Below are 16,033 nucleotides of genomic sequence, written 5' to 3' on the forward strand. Positions count from 1 at the left end.
TTGATAAAATATTTTATTAAAAAATATATATTTTTTTAAAAACAAATTAAAATAGTAAAATGTAGAGAAATTTTGCAAAAAAAACACATCCTATATATATTTTGTATTAATCATATATAATTCCAAAAAAATTAATTTAATTTTTAAAAAATAAAAAATAAAAACGGGTATCAACCGACCCAAACTGTTTCGGGTCAAACAAATGGATCTGAGTTCGACCTGGTTTTCCACAAACCAAATATCCAATTACTTGAGTCTGTCTCCTGCCTGAGGTCTCCTCACTCGCGCTCTTCCAATGGCGGTTCCTCCTCCATCCTGCCTCTACTCCACCATTGAAGCTACTCAACCCTCCCTCAGGTTATCCTTCGCCCCTGGACACGACCATGGAATCGAATTTCTTCTTTTTTATTTATTTTATCAACCCTAAATTTTGTGTGTGTTTTCGTTTCTTTTTATCTTGCTCATTTACAGCTGCGCCAGCAAAGTTTACGTGGGATTAAGAGCTCAGTCTCCAGGTCTGTGTTCGAATTCTACAAGCAATTGTCTTAGACTTGCCAATTTTTACTTTTTCGGAAAATATCGCAGGTTGTTATGGCGTCGTAAAGCCTAATTTGAATGTGGAATTTCACAGTAAAGTTTACAAGAGCATTGAATCCAGGTAAAATTCTGTATAGTTGGATTGTTTCTGCGTATGAAAAGGCGTTATTTGGAAGAAGGATTTATGCATTTTATCATTGGTTTACAGTTAGGGTTTCTGCTAAAGTGCAATTAGTTCTAAATACGAAAATTTCACCATATGTGTTATATTGTAAATTGGAAAGTTCATTCGGTTGAACATTACATTGTTTCTCTTGGTAGAATGTTCTAAGCTATTGGTCGTGCACATTTGAAGCATTGATTATTGGATTTCGGGAGTAGTATTTCAGAAATGTGTTCTTGCAGTTATTTGTTTCATTTTCTGTTGTCTTACAATCAAAATCTTCAACTGATGCTGCTGTGCGAATCATTTCGAAAAATTCAGCATCATTAAGCATTATTTGATCAAACGCAACATTTTTTCAGTGATGCATTTGATGATTTGAGTGGTTTTGCTGATACTCAAGTACTACTCAATTTGGTAAATTAAAATCTTCAAGTTTTGCTGATGTGTGAATCATTTCAAAATCGGAAATCATTAAGCTATATTGGATTGAATGCAACATTATTTCAATGATGCATTTGGAAGTTTTTGCTGATTCGCACGTTTTACTCAATTTGGGTTAATTAAAATCTTAAAGTTTTGCTGATATGCGAATCATTTCGAAATTGGAAATCATAAGCTATATTTGATTTAATTCAACATTCTTTCGATGATGCATTTGATGATTTTGCTGATTTGCACGTTATACTTTTGAAACCCTAATAATCAATTGGTTTATCTTATCCTAGATCTGGAAAAGCTACGAGAGGCCGTATTTCAATGATGCCTATTGGTACACCGAGAGTTCCCTACAGAAACCCTACTGAGGGAACTTGGCATTGGATTGACTTGTGGAATGCTCTCGTAAGTCATCTTGTAATTGCTACAATAAAATCGAATGATTTAATGAGTTCATCTGACTAATCAAAACCTTGAAAATGAGTGTTCGGATTTTCATTTAATCATAAAGTCATTCTGTATACGTTATGATGAATTGGGAATTTCATTTTTTGCTGATACAGATACGGTATTGATACCGATCATGGATTCTGAAACCCCTTCCTCTGTACATATCCTCTATTCTTTTCGTGATATCTATCCAACATAAATTCTCCCCTTTCAAAACTGCAGTACCGAGAGCGCGTTGTTTTTATTGGGCAACACATAGATGAAGAGTTCAGCAATCAGATACTTGCGTCCATGTTATACCTCGACAGTATTGATGATTCGAAGAAGCTTTATATGTACATCAATGGTCCAGGGGGGGATGTAAGTTCTTTATCTGCAACTCGCTTAAATTGTGTTTCTGATTTTATGCATTCTCGTCTTCCTTTTTCTGAACTTTCAAAACATTTGCAGCTCACACCTAGCATGGCTATCTACGACACTATGCAAAGCTTGAAAAGTCCCGTCATTACACACTGTGTTGGTTTCGCATATAATCTCGCCGGCTTTCTCCTTGCCGCTGGAGAAAAGGTATATATATTTCTTCACTTTTACTATATTAGAGCTTTTACCCATGCTGTTTGCTAGTTTGTGCTTCCATTTTTGTTTCGATATTATACAATTGGCTTCCCCCTCCTGAAAAGACATTATATTTTAACATGTAATGTTCCTTCAAACTTTTACTATTTTTAAAACCACCAATATACCTAAAATGCCCAATTTCTAGCTCTATTCTTTTAGAAACTTTTTTCTGTTTTGTTATTATGCAATCCCCAAGTTCCTCAAAAAGTCTGTTATTCCCTTCACAAAATATTAAATCAAACTACTATGCAAATACAAAATACAAACGAAAACAAAGAGTGTGTGTGTTTAGTGTTTCCAGTTTTTGTTGTAAAGTATCAAGAATTGTGAAAGTATCAAAGTGAACGATGTTTTGTATGTTTTTGTTGACTATTATTGTTGTTTGTATATATTGTATATTGTATTTTTAGGTAATATTTTTTGGGAATTGTGTGGCAACTCAAAATGTTTTGGAGTATATTATATTTTCAAAAAATTTGAAACAGGGATCAGTTTCAGATGTGATGATTTCAATGGAAAAATTAGTTTTAAACATGATCTTTTGAATATAAAATAGATATTGCCTTTGATGGTTTTTAGGGGAAAAATTATTTTAATTGTGGACCGTATAGTGCAGAAATAAGATCGAAAACACTGATGGACACACTCGAGTCTTTTCTCTTGAGGTTTTGGATTCGATTGGATGCTCTTTATTTTCATTCATATCTATTTCTGTGATGAAACATAGAGTTGTATGTCTTGGTTCCAATCTCTCACTGTCGATTCCTCCTTTAGGGTAATAGATTTGCAATGCCCCTGGCTCGAATTGCATTGCAGTCTCCTGCAGGAGCTGCTCGTGGACAGGTACTAAAGACAAGCCTTAATCTTGTTTACAAATCCCTACATTTCTTTTCCTTTCTGCGCGATGTTAAAAGTCCTGAAAATAATCTCTGCAGGCTGATGACATTTGCAACGAGGCAGATGAGCTAATGAGGATACGGGACTATCTTTTCAAAGAGTTGGCTCAGAAAACAGGCCAGCCGGTCGAGAAGGTACATATATATATATATATATATATAGTAGACTTATCAAAATTGGCATTGAATTCTGGATTTTGTTTCCCTTGTTGGCAAAAATAATTTGTGTATGGTTAATATGCAGGTTTACAGCGACCTAAGTCGAATGAAACGGTTTAATTCTCAGGAAGCCCTCGAATATGGTCTCATTGACCGGATAGCTCGGCCTCCTCGTGTACAGACTGATGATGGGCCGAAGAAGGAATCTACATCGGGTTTGGGCTAAGCTAAGCTATCTGTGTTCGATTTTTCTGTTAAGTTGATAGTAAGGAGTGGCTAATTTGGGGAAATAATCCCATATAAGTTTGCTAAGATATTTTACGTTTATGTCAAATTTGGATCGAATTCTATTTCTTTTATGAAGCTCAGATTTCTTTACTTCAATTGTGATCTTTAATATTCCTAATGGTGTGTATTTTTTATATAAAATCGTACGTAGAAAAATGAAATAAAATTATCAAGGTTGTTATTTTGTTGAAGATTATTTACTATACATATATATACTCCTTGTGTTGTGTGTCCAAATGTATATTTACCCTTTTTGTTGCTGTCATAAAATATATATATATAAATAAATATATATGGTTGTTTTCTCTTTTTACTATTAAAAATAATACTCCATCAGGAATAAAGTAAAAATAACTAAAATAACTAAAAATAATAATATTTGTGTAATATATTGAAAATTGTAAAGATATTTGTAATATTAGCTAGATAGTATAATTATAAAAAAAAAAATAAATAAAAAACAGACCAAAATAAAAAAAATAAAAAAATTGATACTAGAATAGAGGGAGGGAGTAATTATTAACTATTTTTATTGAAAAATCATATTTAAATATTTGAACTCCTATTTGGATAACGAAAGTACACAAGCATGAATATGAATTCTTATACAATTTTTGCTAATTTTATTTTGGCAAGGTTTTTATGAATAATCTAAGGTCACATTTACCAATATTCTATAATTTTTGTATAAATATTTTTCAATATGATTGTATTATATTTTGATATAATAATTAATATTCAAAAGTAAATAAAATCCCTAAAGACAGATGAAAAATAGTATATTTTAAATAGGTTTTGGATTATCTTGCCATGATTTTTCGATTTAAAAAAAAAAATTTAATACACTATTTTACTCTCGCAAAATATGCAATATTCAAAATTACTAGCACAATTTAACATTGCCAAATAATATTTCAAACATACTTTGTACCCAATTCAACCGATCTTTTCTATGTATTGATGGCATCAAATAAAAGTGCACCTCTTTATTCACTTATAAGATGGTGCAACAAAACCATCCTCTTCAATCCTGAGTATTCCTAACATATTCCATGCCCAAAATTCTCACCACCAAATATATCAAAGTTGTAAAAATGAATCCACACAAGAACATTCGACTGCAAAGAAATCGAAACACGGATATTTCCAGTTACGAATGTAGAACACATTGTCACACAGTAAAGATATGATGTAAAAGTCAAGCTATCCCTACCTCGTTTAGGCCTCAGGATCTTTCCCGGCTTCCTCATTGTCGACAGCCACTGTCACACCGACTTCAGCTGGCCTTACAACCCGGCCGTGTAGAATGTATCCGGCCTGAGAAGGAAAGTAATGGGTAAGTTTGTAATTTTGCAGCTGTTTAAAAAGTCAAGGTTCTTGAAAAGTTTTGGACTAATGACTGCAAGCCGGAATTGCATATGCCTAGTAACGATGAACTTCAAGTTACCTTTAGAACTACTGCGACTTGGCCAGCTGGTTTTGATGCGTCGGGTACTTGGAATACGGCATTGTGCCGGTTGGGATCGAATTCTTCATCCACAGGGTTGTATTTCTCCAACCCGAATTTTTTGAAAACCTAGAATAACAAAGAAATAAGTGTGCATTAGGTTGCAATTGTCAATGTCGATAGTCACAGGCATGGTATCGAATTTCAGTTTCAAAGTCGATCTCGGACATGTAAATTACAGAAAATTTCAAATTTTGTTTGGCTTCTTTCAAAGAAGAATGACTGCTAACTGGTATATATAAATTAGAGTAGAAGTTCAGACAAAATTATAAATTTGAATAATAATTTAACTTCACTAATAATATTACAATAAAATTCATGCATTTTTTTTTATCAAATACAATATTTAAAACCAAATCGAATTTCCGGGAGGATCAACATAAATAAAAAGTAAATTTAAAAAGACAAAATTTCGAGAAATTTCAATCCAATTTATGGATTGCCACTGAAGATAGAAATTCTACAAACAAAGATTGTATGTGAAATTTAGTTTCACTCCAAAATCCCGAAATTTTGGTTGTCCAGCCAAAATTTAATGCACCAGTCACAAGATCACAATAAATCCATTTCCAGTAACATATTATGATGAAGGATCTAGCAACACATTTGTCTGACTACAACATATTAGATAGATTAATGTACGAATATATTTTCGCTGTAAATGAAGGACAACGCAAGAAGAACTAAGACTGTACCATGCAGCCTACCCGAAAAGCAGATAGAAAGATTAGTACCTCTGTCAACTGTTTTTCAGTCATTTCGACACCTTCGAGAAGTGTTTTGAGCTGTTGAACGGCTCCAGTCGTATCTTTAGATGCATCAATTTTTGAAAAACTCTCTTTAGCAGCAGAAGAAGCTCTGCCCAAATTATCAGCCACATCCAAAAGGCCTTTTGCAAAGTTCTGCATAGTATTACATTAAATCATCAAGAATGAATGATGATCGCTGATCGAGGAAATAAAACAGTATCGAGTAATATAAGCCAACCTGAATCGCAAATTTCTTTGCATTTTCAGATTCACGGCGAGTGCGCTCCATAACATTCTCCATCTCTGCATAGCTCCTCAAGATCTTATCCTTCATTTGCGTGAGCTCTTCCTGCTTCAACAAAAGAAGTTGCTCTTTTTCCTCCACGAGTTTCACTAGATCATCCCTTGTGAGGTCACTTTCCGAATCTGCGAAAGAATCATAGATGTTAGTAAGTTCGGCATTCAGTCTAGTACAGTCAGCTGTTGGATGTATTTAGTGACGGAACCTGATTCAGAAGTTCCTTCAGAAGATGACTCTGCTACACCTGCACCCTTCCCCTGGTTTTCCGATCCATTTCCAGATTCAGCAGTCCCTTTCATTTTGGACTCCGAAGATGCGGATGCTTCAGTTTGATGAGTGTCACTTCCCTTCTCTTGTCCATTTCCAGATTTAACAGTCTCCTTATCATTGGACTGCGGAGATGCAGATGACGAGAATCGAAACCAATTACAGGATGATGAATTAAAGGCCGGTCGATGTTGAGACAGTAGCTGCCCACGGAACCCCTGAAATCAACGCAAAACAACACATTACTACATCTAACTTAAATAAAAAAAACACTTTCAACATAACGAAAAAGCAAAGGCAGAATGCTCAAAACCAAGATACTGAAAATTAATATGGCAACATCGGTCGCCCATAAATTTCACACAAATAAAAGGCATCCCCGCCCTGAAGAGAAGAACAAAATAGAAGTTGGGTTTTAAATACCTTAGCTTCCGACGAAATCGATTACATCTTGTGATTACAGTTAGGATCAGAAGCTCATGGGCGATTAAATTGCATATATGATGTGCCGAAGATAATTTAAAATTTCCAAAAACCATTTGTCACATAATCTATTTCATTTACCAAATAACTTTTAATATAGCAAGAGTTAGCAAAAAGCCATGGAACATTAATTTTGTGGCTGGTGTAACTCCACAATGCTATAATATTGTCCGTTTTTGGTTAATCCTAGACGGATTTGCTTTTAAACTTCTCCAAAAAGACCTCATACTACATGGAATTAGATGCTAACTTATAACCAATAATTTTTTTTTCCTCTATATTTTTCCAACATGAGACTTGAATTTGTTATGTTTTCAACAAATCCTCCTCTCAAACTAAGGACCACAGAACTCGTACATTCAACCACCACAATGTCAAGAAAACTGTCGAAATAAGGCACCAAAAACAAAGATTCCAATCACACTTCGTACAACCAACCTAGTCCACCAACTAACTCATTTGAACTTGGCTCTGATACAATATGTTGGGACCGGTGTAACTCCAAGCTAATATGATATTTTGGCTTTGGGCCAAACCCTTAAATTTGCTTATGTACTTTCCAAAAAATCTCATACTATGTGTAATTAGATGCAAATTTATAACCAATGATTTTATTATTTGTTCTTCGGATGTGCGACTTGAGTTTGCTTTCCCAACAATTAGGAACAGAAAAATAAGTTTCCAGCACAAACGTTGCGTTCATTTCTACCACCGTCTGTATAATTAGCAGTAACTCATTGAAGGCTTACTGTTTGGAGGAAGAACTCAACACACCAAAGCAGGAAATAATTATGGCGCAATTCAACAAATTAATAGCTTCATAAAAACGCTGAAAAATTCAGTCTTGGGGGACACAAAAAAACTGCAGAAAGCATCAAATGGCCAAAACATCCAAAAAAATCAACTAGAATAGACCTTCAATTATCATGAATCGCTTATCTACTATCCATGTCACCTCGAAGCCACAGCTTCTCCGCGTTAACAAACCAAATCACCGAGCACGAAATTAATCGACTAAAATCCGAAAACAGAATCAAAGCTATAACTGATTCTGGATAATAAAAGGCAATACCTGATCAACGATTCCGCGCGGAGATACTAACTGACTTGATGGTGCCCGGAAATGCAAGCTTTCGGGGCGGCCGTAGCGGAACGCGCGGCTCCCACTAGAAGCGGTTCTCAAGAGACTGGCAGCTAATTTTCTCAGGGACATTTCGGCGGCGGCGGCGGAGGAGGAGGAGGAGGATTAACCGGCGACGGTGGAGCTAAGAAGGCAAGGGTTTTAGCTGGGATTTAAGACGGTCTGAACTCGATTTGGTTGATTCACATCTGCCCCAAAAGCAAAATACCCTTATTACCCCCACCGTGTCGAGGGTATTATGGTCTTTCCACGAGCAGTGGTATACTGGTATTGAAGTTATTAGAGGAGTCCAGAAGCATTCGTTATTAAACTTCTTTTTAAGTTTTGAATAATTAAAGTAAATAATTTATTCTCATACCATTCATAGCTTAAAGAAACAAAAAGTACACTAATTTTTCTTTTTCTTTTATTATTAATTTTGATAAAAATCAATTAGTCCTTATTTAATTATTAACTTATATTCAATATTTATTTACAATATATACAATAATATTTGTTATATATTTTTTTAAAAAAATCTAATTGAAATTTCACTTTTTTAATAGATAAACTTTTTGAATGTGTTAATTTTAACCGACTTGATGATAAAATTATTTTTATAAAAATTTATTACAACTGCATTAGTAAAAAATAAATAAGACACAGACGATAAATGAAAAGTAGAGTACATTATTTTAATAATAACCTCAAATCAAATTTTTTCAAAACCATCTAAACAAACATACCCTTTGTTTCTAGTAGAGTAGAGAGACAAACAATAAAGGGACATCCTCTTTTTCATCCCCAAATTCATCGTTTTAGTAAAATACATTATTGCATACCACTTTACCAAATTATTTTATATATACTTACACAAATAAAGCGAAATTAAATTGCAACACAGCAACTGAAATTTGAAAAAACTAAAAAAGGACACAAAGCCACAATTCATTCAACATTTGAATTTTGGTTGCCAGAAAGCTATAAAAATAAACACAGTGTAGATGCTTGTATTATTTAATCTATGAACCTTTTATTTTAAAAAATAAAAAATAATCTGTTTATAGTTTTATATATAATTTATAGTCATGTACAAAATCATCTTATACATAAGCTGCAGATATCCAAATGTGAGAATTGAATGCAAAAGCAAAACATAAACCAAATCCAGCACACAAATTATAATATCCTTCCGAGTCGAATCTTAACAAGAACAACGACAAAGAAAAAGAAAGAAACTACCCCGAAGAAATACACAATTTATGATCACAACAAGATGAAATGAAAAATCGAAAGACAACACCATAATTCAGCAGCATAACAATCCAAAACAAGCAAACAACATTTCAATTGAAGTAAAAACAACATCAAACAATATCGGCAAAGCCCTACACGAGCATAGTTACTAACAAAACATAAATCCGGATGGCATAGAACCCTCGTAAACATAAATAAAAATCGTCGACAATCAAGAATTTACATAACAATACAGAGCAATATCACAAAGGTGCACCAATATGTTACAAGAACCCTAAACACCATGGAAAATGACAGATTTAGATCATGTTTATCACAATGTATCATTCCAACCCTAAAAAATATCGACATCCCACGACTAATTCACACCCGAAAACCTAATTTGCATTCACGAAACTTTCAAATCCAAACATAAAAACCTCAAAAACATATAAAGCACATTTTCCATCAAGAACATTCAAGAAACATGATCAAAGATCCACCATAATGTAATATATATATATATATATAGATGTATAGATATAGAGATAATATTAGAGTATATAACTTTCAGAGAGTAAATTCTCATCAAACAACACACATTCGTAGAAGACAAAGACAGACTGACTATTAGGTTTCAGAGCTCCTTCAGACCTGTCTATGGCGGCCATTCCCCTCTTCTTTATAACTTTTTTTAATACTCCATTTTTTTCCGCAGAATAAAAGAAAGCGAGAAAAATTAAGTAATAGGAACCAAATTGAGGGTAAATTTCTTCCAGCACATCAATCGGAGATTCATCGGCGAAGGAAGACGCCTCTGAAACTCAAAGCCGGAGCGCCGTACAAGCAAGCTCGTCCAGGTCGGCGGCGGGACAGTCCGCCGCCGGCAGCATGTTGAGATCGAAGGGACGAGGTTTTTTACAGGAGGATGAAGCGACGTCGCACTCGGTATCATCAACCACGGAGGAAGAAGAATCGCAGTCGCTGTGGCAGTCGTCGGGAACCACCGGCGGAGACCGAGGATGTCTCCTTTCGTGGTGCTCGACCGGACGCGCCGGCCGCGGCTGCCGCGGTCCGCTGAAGGACTCCACGGTGCTGCTCATGCCGCTCGAAGTCGGCCGCTGGTGCGCAATCATCGGATCCGAGGGGAAGTATCTCGAATCCGTGAACGGATCGTTGGAACCACCGTTGATCGGAGGTCGGTTAGGGTTTTGAGCGCTGAAATCGTGGAAAACGGCGGCGCCGGCGGGGAGAGGGAAGTTCGTCTTCGCCTTAGCGCCGCGCAGCGACCGCGCGGCGGCGTCGTACGCCCGAGCGGCGTCCTCCGCCGAATCAAACGTGCCGAGCCAGACGCGAGTCTTCTTCCAAGGATCTCTGATCTCCGCCGCGTACCGTCCCCACGGCCGCTTCCGGACGCCTCTGAACCTGATCTCCTTGGATCCTCCAGATCCGTTCGCTTCCGCCGCCGCCACCGCCGCCGCTGCTCTGCCCTTCCGCATCGCGCAAATCAAGCGATTAAGCACAACACCACAAAAAGGCAACACACTAAACCCTAGAAAAAATTTCAAAAATCAAAAGTCACAGAACACGAATCTAGCTCGATCCATATATACAGAAGGACAATCAACGCTACAGAGAGGAGATGTGAATGAGATTTGCTATGAAAATCAGAAACTCCTCTCCTTTATTTTTTGGGGCTCTCTCTCTCTCTTCTCTCTCTCTACTGTGTGGAAAAAAAGAGAGGGTTGGGGGCCAACTGCCCTGCGTTTATTTTTCAATAATAATTTTATATTTTATATTTCGAATTTTGGGACTAATTTATAATTAATTTTAATGGATAATTTATGCCGCCCTACCTTCTCACGCGTTCCCACAAACCACATATTGCAATTTGATCCATCATTTCACTTGCATTCAAATTATAGACCTCTTAAATTGGAGCATACCATAAGTTACCCAAAAGTATATGGGCCTCCACTTTTGGTTATAAAGACCTTTGTTTGGTTATTAAACTACATTTGTTTTTTTTTTTTAATTAATTTTTTATTTCAATTTTTATTATTTAATTATTTCAACTTAAATTAAAAAAACAAATTTTATATTCAAATCAAACCAAACAAACCCCAACAAAAAAAAAAAAACAGTATAGTCTACCACTAGATTGTATCCTCGTTTTACATGTTAAATAAATATAAGATATACTATTTTTTTATTAAGTAATTTTTCTTTATAAAAATATTCTTTTTGTATTTATAAAAGAAAATTTTGAATATAAACTAATTGAAAATTTTAAATTTAAATGCTCGTCAAATGCGAGATAGCTAACCTGGTTAGTGTGTCAACCGCATGTAATTTTTTTTATATTTTTAAAATTTAGAACAAAGACATAAATTTGCCTCTTGATCCAATTGAGCAAACTTGCAATTTGAATATGTACAAAATTAAATAATTATTTAATATCAATTACGAATTCAATTATGTTATATTTGATATGAATATCATTTTTATAATACACAATTGATGTTATAATATATATATTATAAAAAATATATATATATATTTTTTAGTATACATAAATCAATAATATATTACGGGTTTGTTTGGGGGTTTGGATTTTGGATTGAGATTTGAATAGTAAAAATTTTGAATTTGAATAGTTGTATGATGTGATATAAATAGGGTTTGATGTGATGTTTTGAATGTAAAATTGATTTTTAGTATAATATAAAAAATGAAAAATAGGTATTTGATTTGATGTTTTTGGGGGAAAAAAATTGGATGAATAGTGAAAATCCTCCAAAATCTTTCAAACAAACACACCCTACAAATATTTTCACATGTATATTCATTTACATCAATATGATCACATTAATTTTATACATTGTAGAAATAAAATAGTTTTATATATCAAAACTATTATCAATTGCCATTAAAATTCAATATTTATTAAATTATGTGAAAAAAATATTAAATAGACGGAATGGATATTATAAAGTTAGTATTTGTTAAATATATTTGAAATTAGTAATAATTTATTTTCTAAAAAAACTAATATTACAGCAAATTAGAATATTGTATCACGAACGTTGGTCTACTTTCATCAATTGCGCCAACCCACTCCGCCTTCTCCCACCAATCTCCAATCCATTGCTTAATTTTAATATTTCTTCACACGACGTCGTTTTGGTCTATTGGGCCAGAATTGTTTCTTAAACTGGGCTTACGCTCTGGAAAATTGCAAAATTCTTTAGCAGATTATTTTATATATATTACAATTTCCTTCGTCATCCAAATACAAATTTATTTATTTATTTTGATTATCATTCAAAAATATTTTCATTTACCTTTTAATAAAAAATATTTTTTTTTTATATTTTAATTTTACTATAAAATCAAAAAATTATATTTGTACCCACTTTTTTCAAAACTCCTGCCTGTCCATGGGCATGAGTTTTTTATGGATGAAATATTATTTTTATGATTTTTAATACTAAATTGCTAAATATTATAATAATATTTAGCAGTAGTAGAAATATCACGTTTTAATAAATTTAAATTGCCACTCAATAAAATTAAAACTATTTCAATTACCACCCTGCAATATTTACATATATATATATATATATGTATATAGATGGAGAAATATTAGGAAATGAAAAGGCAATGTCAAAATAAAACCAATAACCATCTAAAATAATACCAATCTCCCACCAAACAATAAAGCTAATTACAATAATAAAAATCAATCTATATAAAAATTAAAATGACTATAATAAAAAATTTAATAAAAATAAAATTCTTACCCACCACCAACTGCTAATGAAACTCAGTTCCGAGTTGGAAACTCACAGCTACCAAATTCTGCAAAATTCCAAACAAACAATTCATTACTAAATTGAAATACAAGAATTTATCAAACTTTTCATAAAATAAAAAGATACCAAAAAAAAAAAGTAATTTATAACAAACTCACTGGGAGGTTGAGTGACGACATAGGCAGCACCAGCAAAGTCGCACGTGCCACTCACACGCCTATGCCTCTGATAGAAGCTATTGAAGGCGTAGGAAGCGTGCGCCTGTAGTGTGTTAGGATTGTAACACGTGGCACCCGGTTGAATCGGACGGCAGTCAGCTCCTCCCTCGCCGCAAGCATAATCCAACGCTTCCTGCAGTTTCTCAGCTCTGGCTTCGCCATTCGCGACGCACCATGTCTCCGAAGCTCCGGTCTGAGGCGGCGCCGGCGCCGGAGACACCTGGCTCTTGCTTCCGTTCATCATTCCGGGGGAGTTAGCGAGATCCTGCGCCGTGAGAGGAATATCGTAGACTTTCTGCTTGTTAGGGTAGAATAGTCCGTAGTTCCTCTCGGAAGTCGGACCTGGCTTTTGGTTCTCGTTGAAGAGAGCGAATAAATAGGTATTGAGAGGATCGGCCGGCCGGAGAGGTGTTCCGCCGCTGGTGAGCACTCGGCGAACCAGATTGCCGTTGTAAGCTGCTGCATTCTCCTGACTTGCTCCAATTTCGTTCTCGTCGCCTTTGGATGGCCAACCGGTCTCGGAAACCACCAATTTCACGTCGTGGAACCCTAGTTTCTCCATTGCTGCGTAAACGGCGTCGATTTGAGCATCGAACAAGCTTTTGTAGACAAGTCCGTTGGAGGAGTCGATATTACCGGAATTGTTTCGAAACAGAGCGTAATCCAACGAGATCGTGTCCGTATTGGCTGTGTAGGCGAAGAACGGGTAAGCATTCACCATTAAATAGGATTCAGTCTGCTTCAGGACGTCGAGCATCGGCTTAATCACAGACTCAACGAGTTCGGATTTGAAGGAACCAGCGGACGGAGGGTACGAACTCTGGAGAGCACTGAGAGCAACAGGAGACGAAACTTTAATCGACGAAGCGACGTCGTATCGAACAAGCGAGGCGTAAACGTTCTTCATTGCAGGAACGAGGAACTGCGTAGTGTTATTCGAATCAGCAAACACTTCATTACCAACAGCAATGGCGTCGATAAGCGTCTTCGGATAGTACGAAACCACATTCGATCGAATCCACTCGTCAGTATACGATTGGTTAGCCGCCGCCGCGGCGAGCTCCTCGTTTGGCAGCGCGACGGTGGCGGAGATACCGGAGCCGGAGAGAGCGGAGAGTACTGTAGAATCGGTGTCGTACAGCTTCACTTTGGTAACCCCCTGCGCTTTTAGAAGCTCCACCACCTGCTGCGGCGGCGGAAGGTCGTCGGCGATGCGACCGTAGTTGATTCCGACGTAGGCGGCGTGGGATTGGAGAGAAAAGAGGATCGAAAGGAATGCAAAGAGGAATGCTTCCATGGCGCGTTAATGGCGGTGGGAGTGCAGAGCAGGTTGGAGTTAGGGTATATTTATAGGGAGGAGAATTGTGATTTATGGCTGAGTGAGTGAGGGGTTTAATGGTCATTGTGGGAATAGTGGGAACAAAGAGAGTGCCTTAGTGGGTTAAACTAATTTATTTATTTATTATTTAATCTTACTTGAATAATGCTATTAAAATAAAATTTTCAATTTATATATAAATATATATATTTACGTATTGTCGTTTTTTCAATAAAAAACTATGTTAAATTTAATATTGAAAATTCTATAATAAAACTAAATAAATATGTATAATTGTTAATTGAAGAGCTTCGATGGGTAATAATGTAATTATGTTAGTGACAAAATTATAATTAAGTATGAGTTTCGTTCCAATGGAATGCATTTTTATTTTTTTATAAATTAAAAAATAATTGTATTTTGTTAGTGTTTTTATTCTTACAAATGCAAAAATATATATATATTTAAAAATTACAAAGATCTTTTAATGAGATAAATATAAAAAAAATCTACTATAGTTGGAGGGAATAATTAAATAATGTAGCAGCTGGGGCATTAATATGATTGCAATGTCGGCTAAGAACAATTTGTCAAATATATTCAATTAATTCGGGTCGGGTCAAGTTATTACCTGATTGTCTAATGATGGTGAAATTATTATGTCGACAAATTAATATTAATATGAACAAACAGCCTTCAGAGTTTATGTTGAAATTTTATTATTGGGATAATTTGAGAAACCACATATATTGAATCAATTATTTAATTTTTAAAAAATGGAAATATTTTTCCTTCCTAAAATCAATTTTAGTAAGTGAACAATATATTAAATAGAAAATAAAATTTAATTTGAAATCGATTCGCCTTTTGGATTGAGCCATGGATCAGAGATGTGGACTCACGTGTCCATTGAACAAAAAAATAAAAAAAAAAAATAAAATCTATACTTTATTGGACAAATAAATTTATTATATTTATAAATTTTAAAATATAGAATTATTACTAATTAAGATTTTTTGTATATAAAACCCTAATTATGGTTGTTACTATGATTATAATTATTTTCTTAATTCAAACTAATAATTATGGTTAAGTTTTATTTACAATTGTTTATATTTTTGAAATTTTAATTAAGGAAAAGTTTTTTTCCCATTGAGTGCAAAAAAATTTTAACTAAGAAAAGAAGATTATAAATTATAAAATTTAATATAATATTAAAATGTATAATATTTTCAAATCCAATTCAAGTTTTGAAAAATAAATAAATAAATAAATCCATTCCGTATAATCCAAATGCCAATAATTTTTCAATAAATAATAATAATAAATAAGAAAAATAAAATATTAGATTTTGTAAAAAAATGACGAATTTGTTATTTTAACCACAAAGAATAATTTATTAAAAATTATGGTTACATTTATGTAGACACTTTTTAAACATATTCCTGATTAAATATTTTTTTAAAATAT

At 34.3% G+C, this 16,033-nt stretch overlaps 4 protein-coding genes across 7 annotated transcripts; 1 reads left to right on the plus strand and 3 right to left on the minus strand.

The window, feature by feature from the left end:
• Positions 1 to 203: 203 nt before the first annotated feature.
• On the plus strand, positions 204 to 3,645 carry LOC127253149 (ATP-dependent Clp protease proteolytic subunit-related protein 2, chloroplastic). The gene is made up of 9 exons (XM_051277585.1): positions 204 to 357; positions 472 to 515; positions 586 to 658; positions 1,429 to 1,543; positions 1,811 to 1,948; positions 2,039 to 2,155; positions 2,981 to 3,049; positions 3,142 to 3,237; positions 3,347 to 3,645. Exons 1-9 carry the CDS (start codon positions 296 to 298, stop codon positions 3,485 to 3,487), a joined length of 855 nt encoding a protein of 284 aa, XP_051133542.1. The 5' UTR covers positions 204 to 295; the 3' UTR covers positions 3,488 to 3,645.
• Positions 2,242 to 8,322, minus strand: LOC127253148 (grpE protein homolog 2, mitochondrial-like). Of its 3 annotated transcripts, none has more exons than XM_051277584.1 (7): positions 7,929 to 8,322; positions 6,312 to 6,591; positions 6,044 to 6,231; positions 5,791 to 5,958; positions 4,997 to 5,125; positions 4,763 to 4,866; positions 2,242 to 2,260 (listed from the first exon to the last, which is right to left on the minus strand). In XM_051277584.1, exons 1-6 carry the CDS (start codon positions 8,067 to 8,069, stop codon positions 4,768 to 4,770), a joined length of 1,005 nt encoding a protein of 334 aa, XP_051133541.1. In that variant the 5' UTR covers positions 8,070 to 8,322; the 3' UTR covers positions 2,242 to 2,260; positions 4,763 to 4,767. The 3 variants fall into 3 exon arrangements, with proteins under 3 accessions (XP_051133541.1, XP_051133540.1, XP_051133539.1); XM_051277583.1 differs by lacking the exon at positions 2,242 to 2,260 and adding an exon at positions 3,104 to 3,122; XM_051277582.1 differs by lacking the exon at positions 2,242 to 2,260 and adding an exon at positions 4,490 to 4,667.
• Positions 8,323 to 8,646: 324 nt separating this feature from the next.
• On the minus strand, positions 8,647 to 10,982 carry LOC127253151 (ethylene-responsive transcription factor 3-like). Its single transcript, XM_051277586.1, has one exon. It carries the CDS (start codon positions 10,709 to 10,711, stop codon positions 10,037 to 10,039), a length of 675 nt encoding a protein of 224 aa, XP_051133543.1. The 5' UTR covers positions 10,712 to 10,982; the 3' UTR covers positions 8,647 to 10,036.
• A 1,291-nt stretch (positions 10,983 to 12,273) lies between these two features.
• Positions 12,274 to 14,627, minus strand: LOC127253347 (glucan endo-1,3-beta-glucosidase 12-like). 2 transcript variants are annotated; one of them, XM_051277901.1, is made up of 3 exons: positions 13,186 to 14,627; positions 13,016 to 13,073; positions 12,274 to 12,439 (listed from the first exon to the last, which is right to left on the minus strand). In XM_051277901.1, exons 1-2 carry the CDS (start codon positions 14,540 to 14,542, stop codon positions 13,039 to 13,041), a joined length of 1,392 nt encoding a protein of 463 aa, XP_051133858.1. In that variant the 5' UTR covers positions 14,543 to 14,627; the 3' UTR covers positions 12,274 to 12,439; positions 13,016 to 13,038. The 2 variants fall into 2 exon arrangements, with proteins under 2 accessions (XP_051133858.1, XP_051133857.1); XM_051277900.1 differs by lacking the exon at positions 12,274 to 12,439 and having other exon boundaries at positions 12,902 to 13,073.
• Positions 14,628 to 16,033: the final 1,406 nt, after the last annotated feature.

Source organism: Andrographis paniculata, unplaced genomic scaffold (genome assembly GCF_009805555.1).
Source record: "Andrographis paniculata isolate CXL003 unplaced genomic scaffold, ASM980555v1 Contig50END, whole genome shotgun sequence".
NCBI lineage: Eukaryota > Viridiplantae > Streptophyta > Magnoliopsida > Lamiales > Acanthaceae > Andrographis > Andrographis paniculata.

Bases quoted from the DNA above. Each gene is read 5' to 3' on its own strand.
- LOC127253149 (XM_051277585.1), top strand. From the start codon at position 296: ATGGCGGTTCCTCCTCCATCCTGCCTCTACTCCACCATTGAAGCTACT. The intron at 659-1,428 runs GTAAAATTCTGT...ATCTTATCCTAG, and splicing joins TACAAGAGCATTGAATCCAG to ATCTGGAAAAGCTACGAGAG. The intron at 1,949-2,038 runs GTAAGTTCTTTA...AAACATTTGCAG, and splicing joins TCAATGGTCCAGGGGGGGAT to CTCACACCTAGCATGGCTAT.
- LOC127253347 (XM_051277901.1), bottom strand. From the start codon at position 14,542: ATGGAAGCATTCCTCTTTGCATTCCTTTCGATCCTCTTTTCTCTCCAA. The intron at 13,074-13,185 runs GTGAGTTTGTTA...GGAATTTTGCAG, and splicing joins TGTCGTCACTCAACCTCCCA to AATTTGGTAGCTGTGAGTTT.
- LOC127253148 (XM_051277584.1), bottom strand. From the start codon at position 8,069: ATGTCCCTGAGAAAATTAGCTGCCAGTCTCTTGAGAACCGCTTCTAGT. The intron at 6,232-6,311 runs GTTCCGTCACTA...ATTCTTTCGCAG, and splicing joins TGAAGGAACTTCTGAATCAG to ATTCGGAAAGTGACCTCACA. The intron at 5,126-5,790 runs GTACTAATCTTT...TTGTTATTCTAG, and splicing joins CTGAAAAACAGTTGACAGAG to GTTTTCAAAAAATTCGGGTT.
- LOC127253151 (XM_051277586.1), bottom strand. From the start codon at position 10,711: ATGCGGAAGGGCAGAGCAGCGGCGGCGGTGGCGGCGGCGGAAGCGAAC.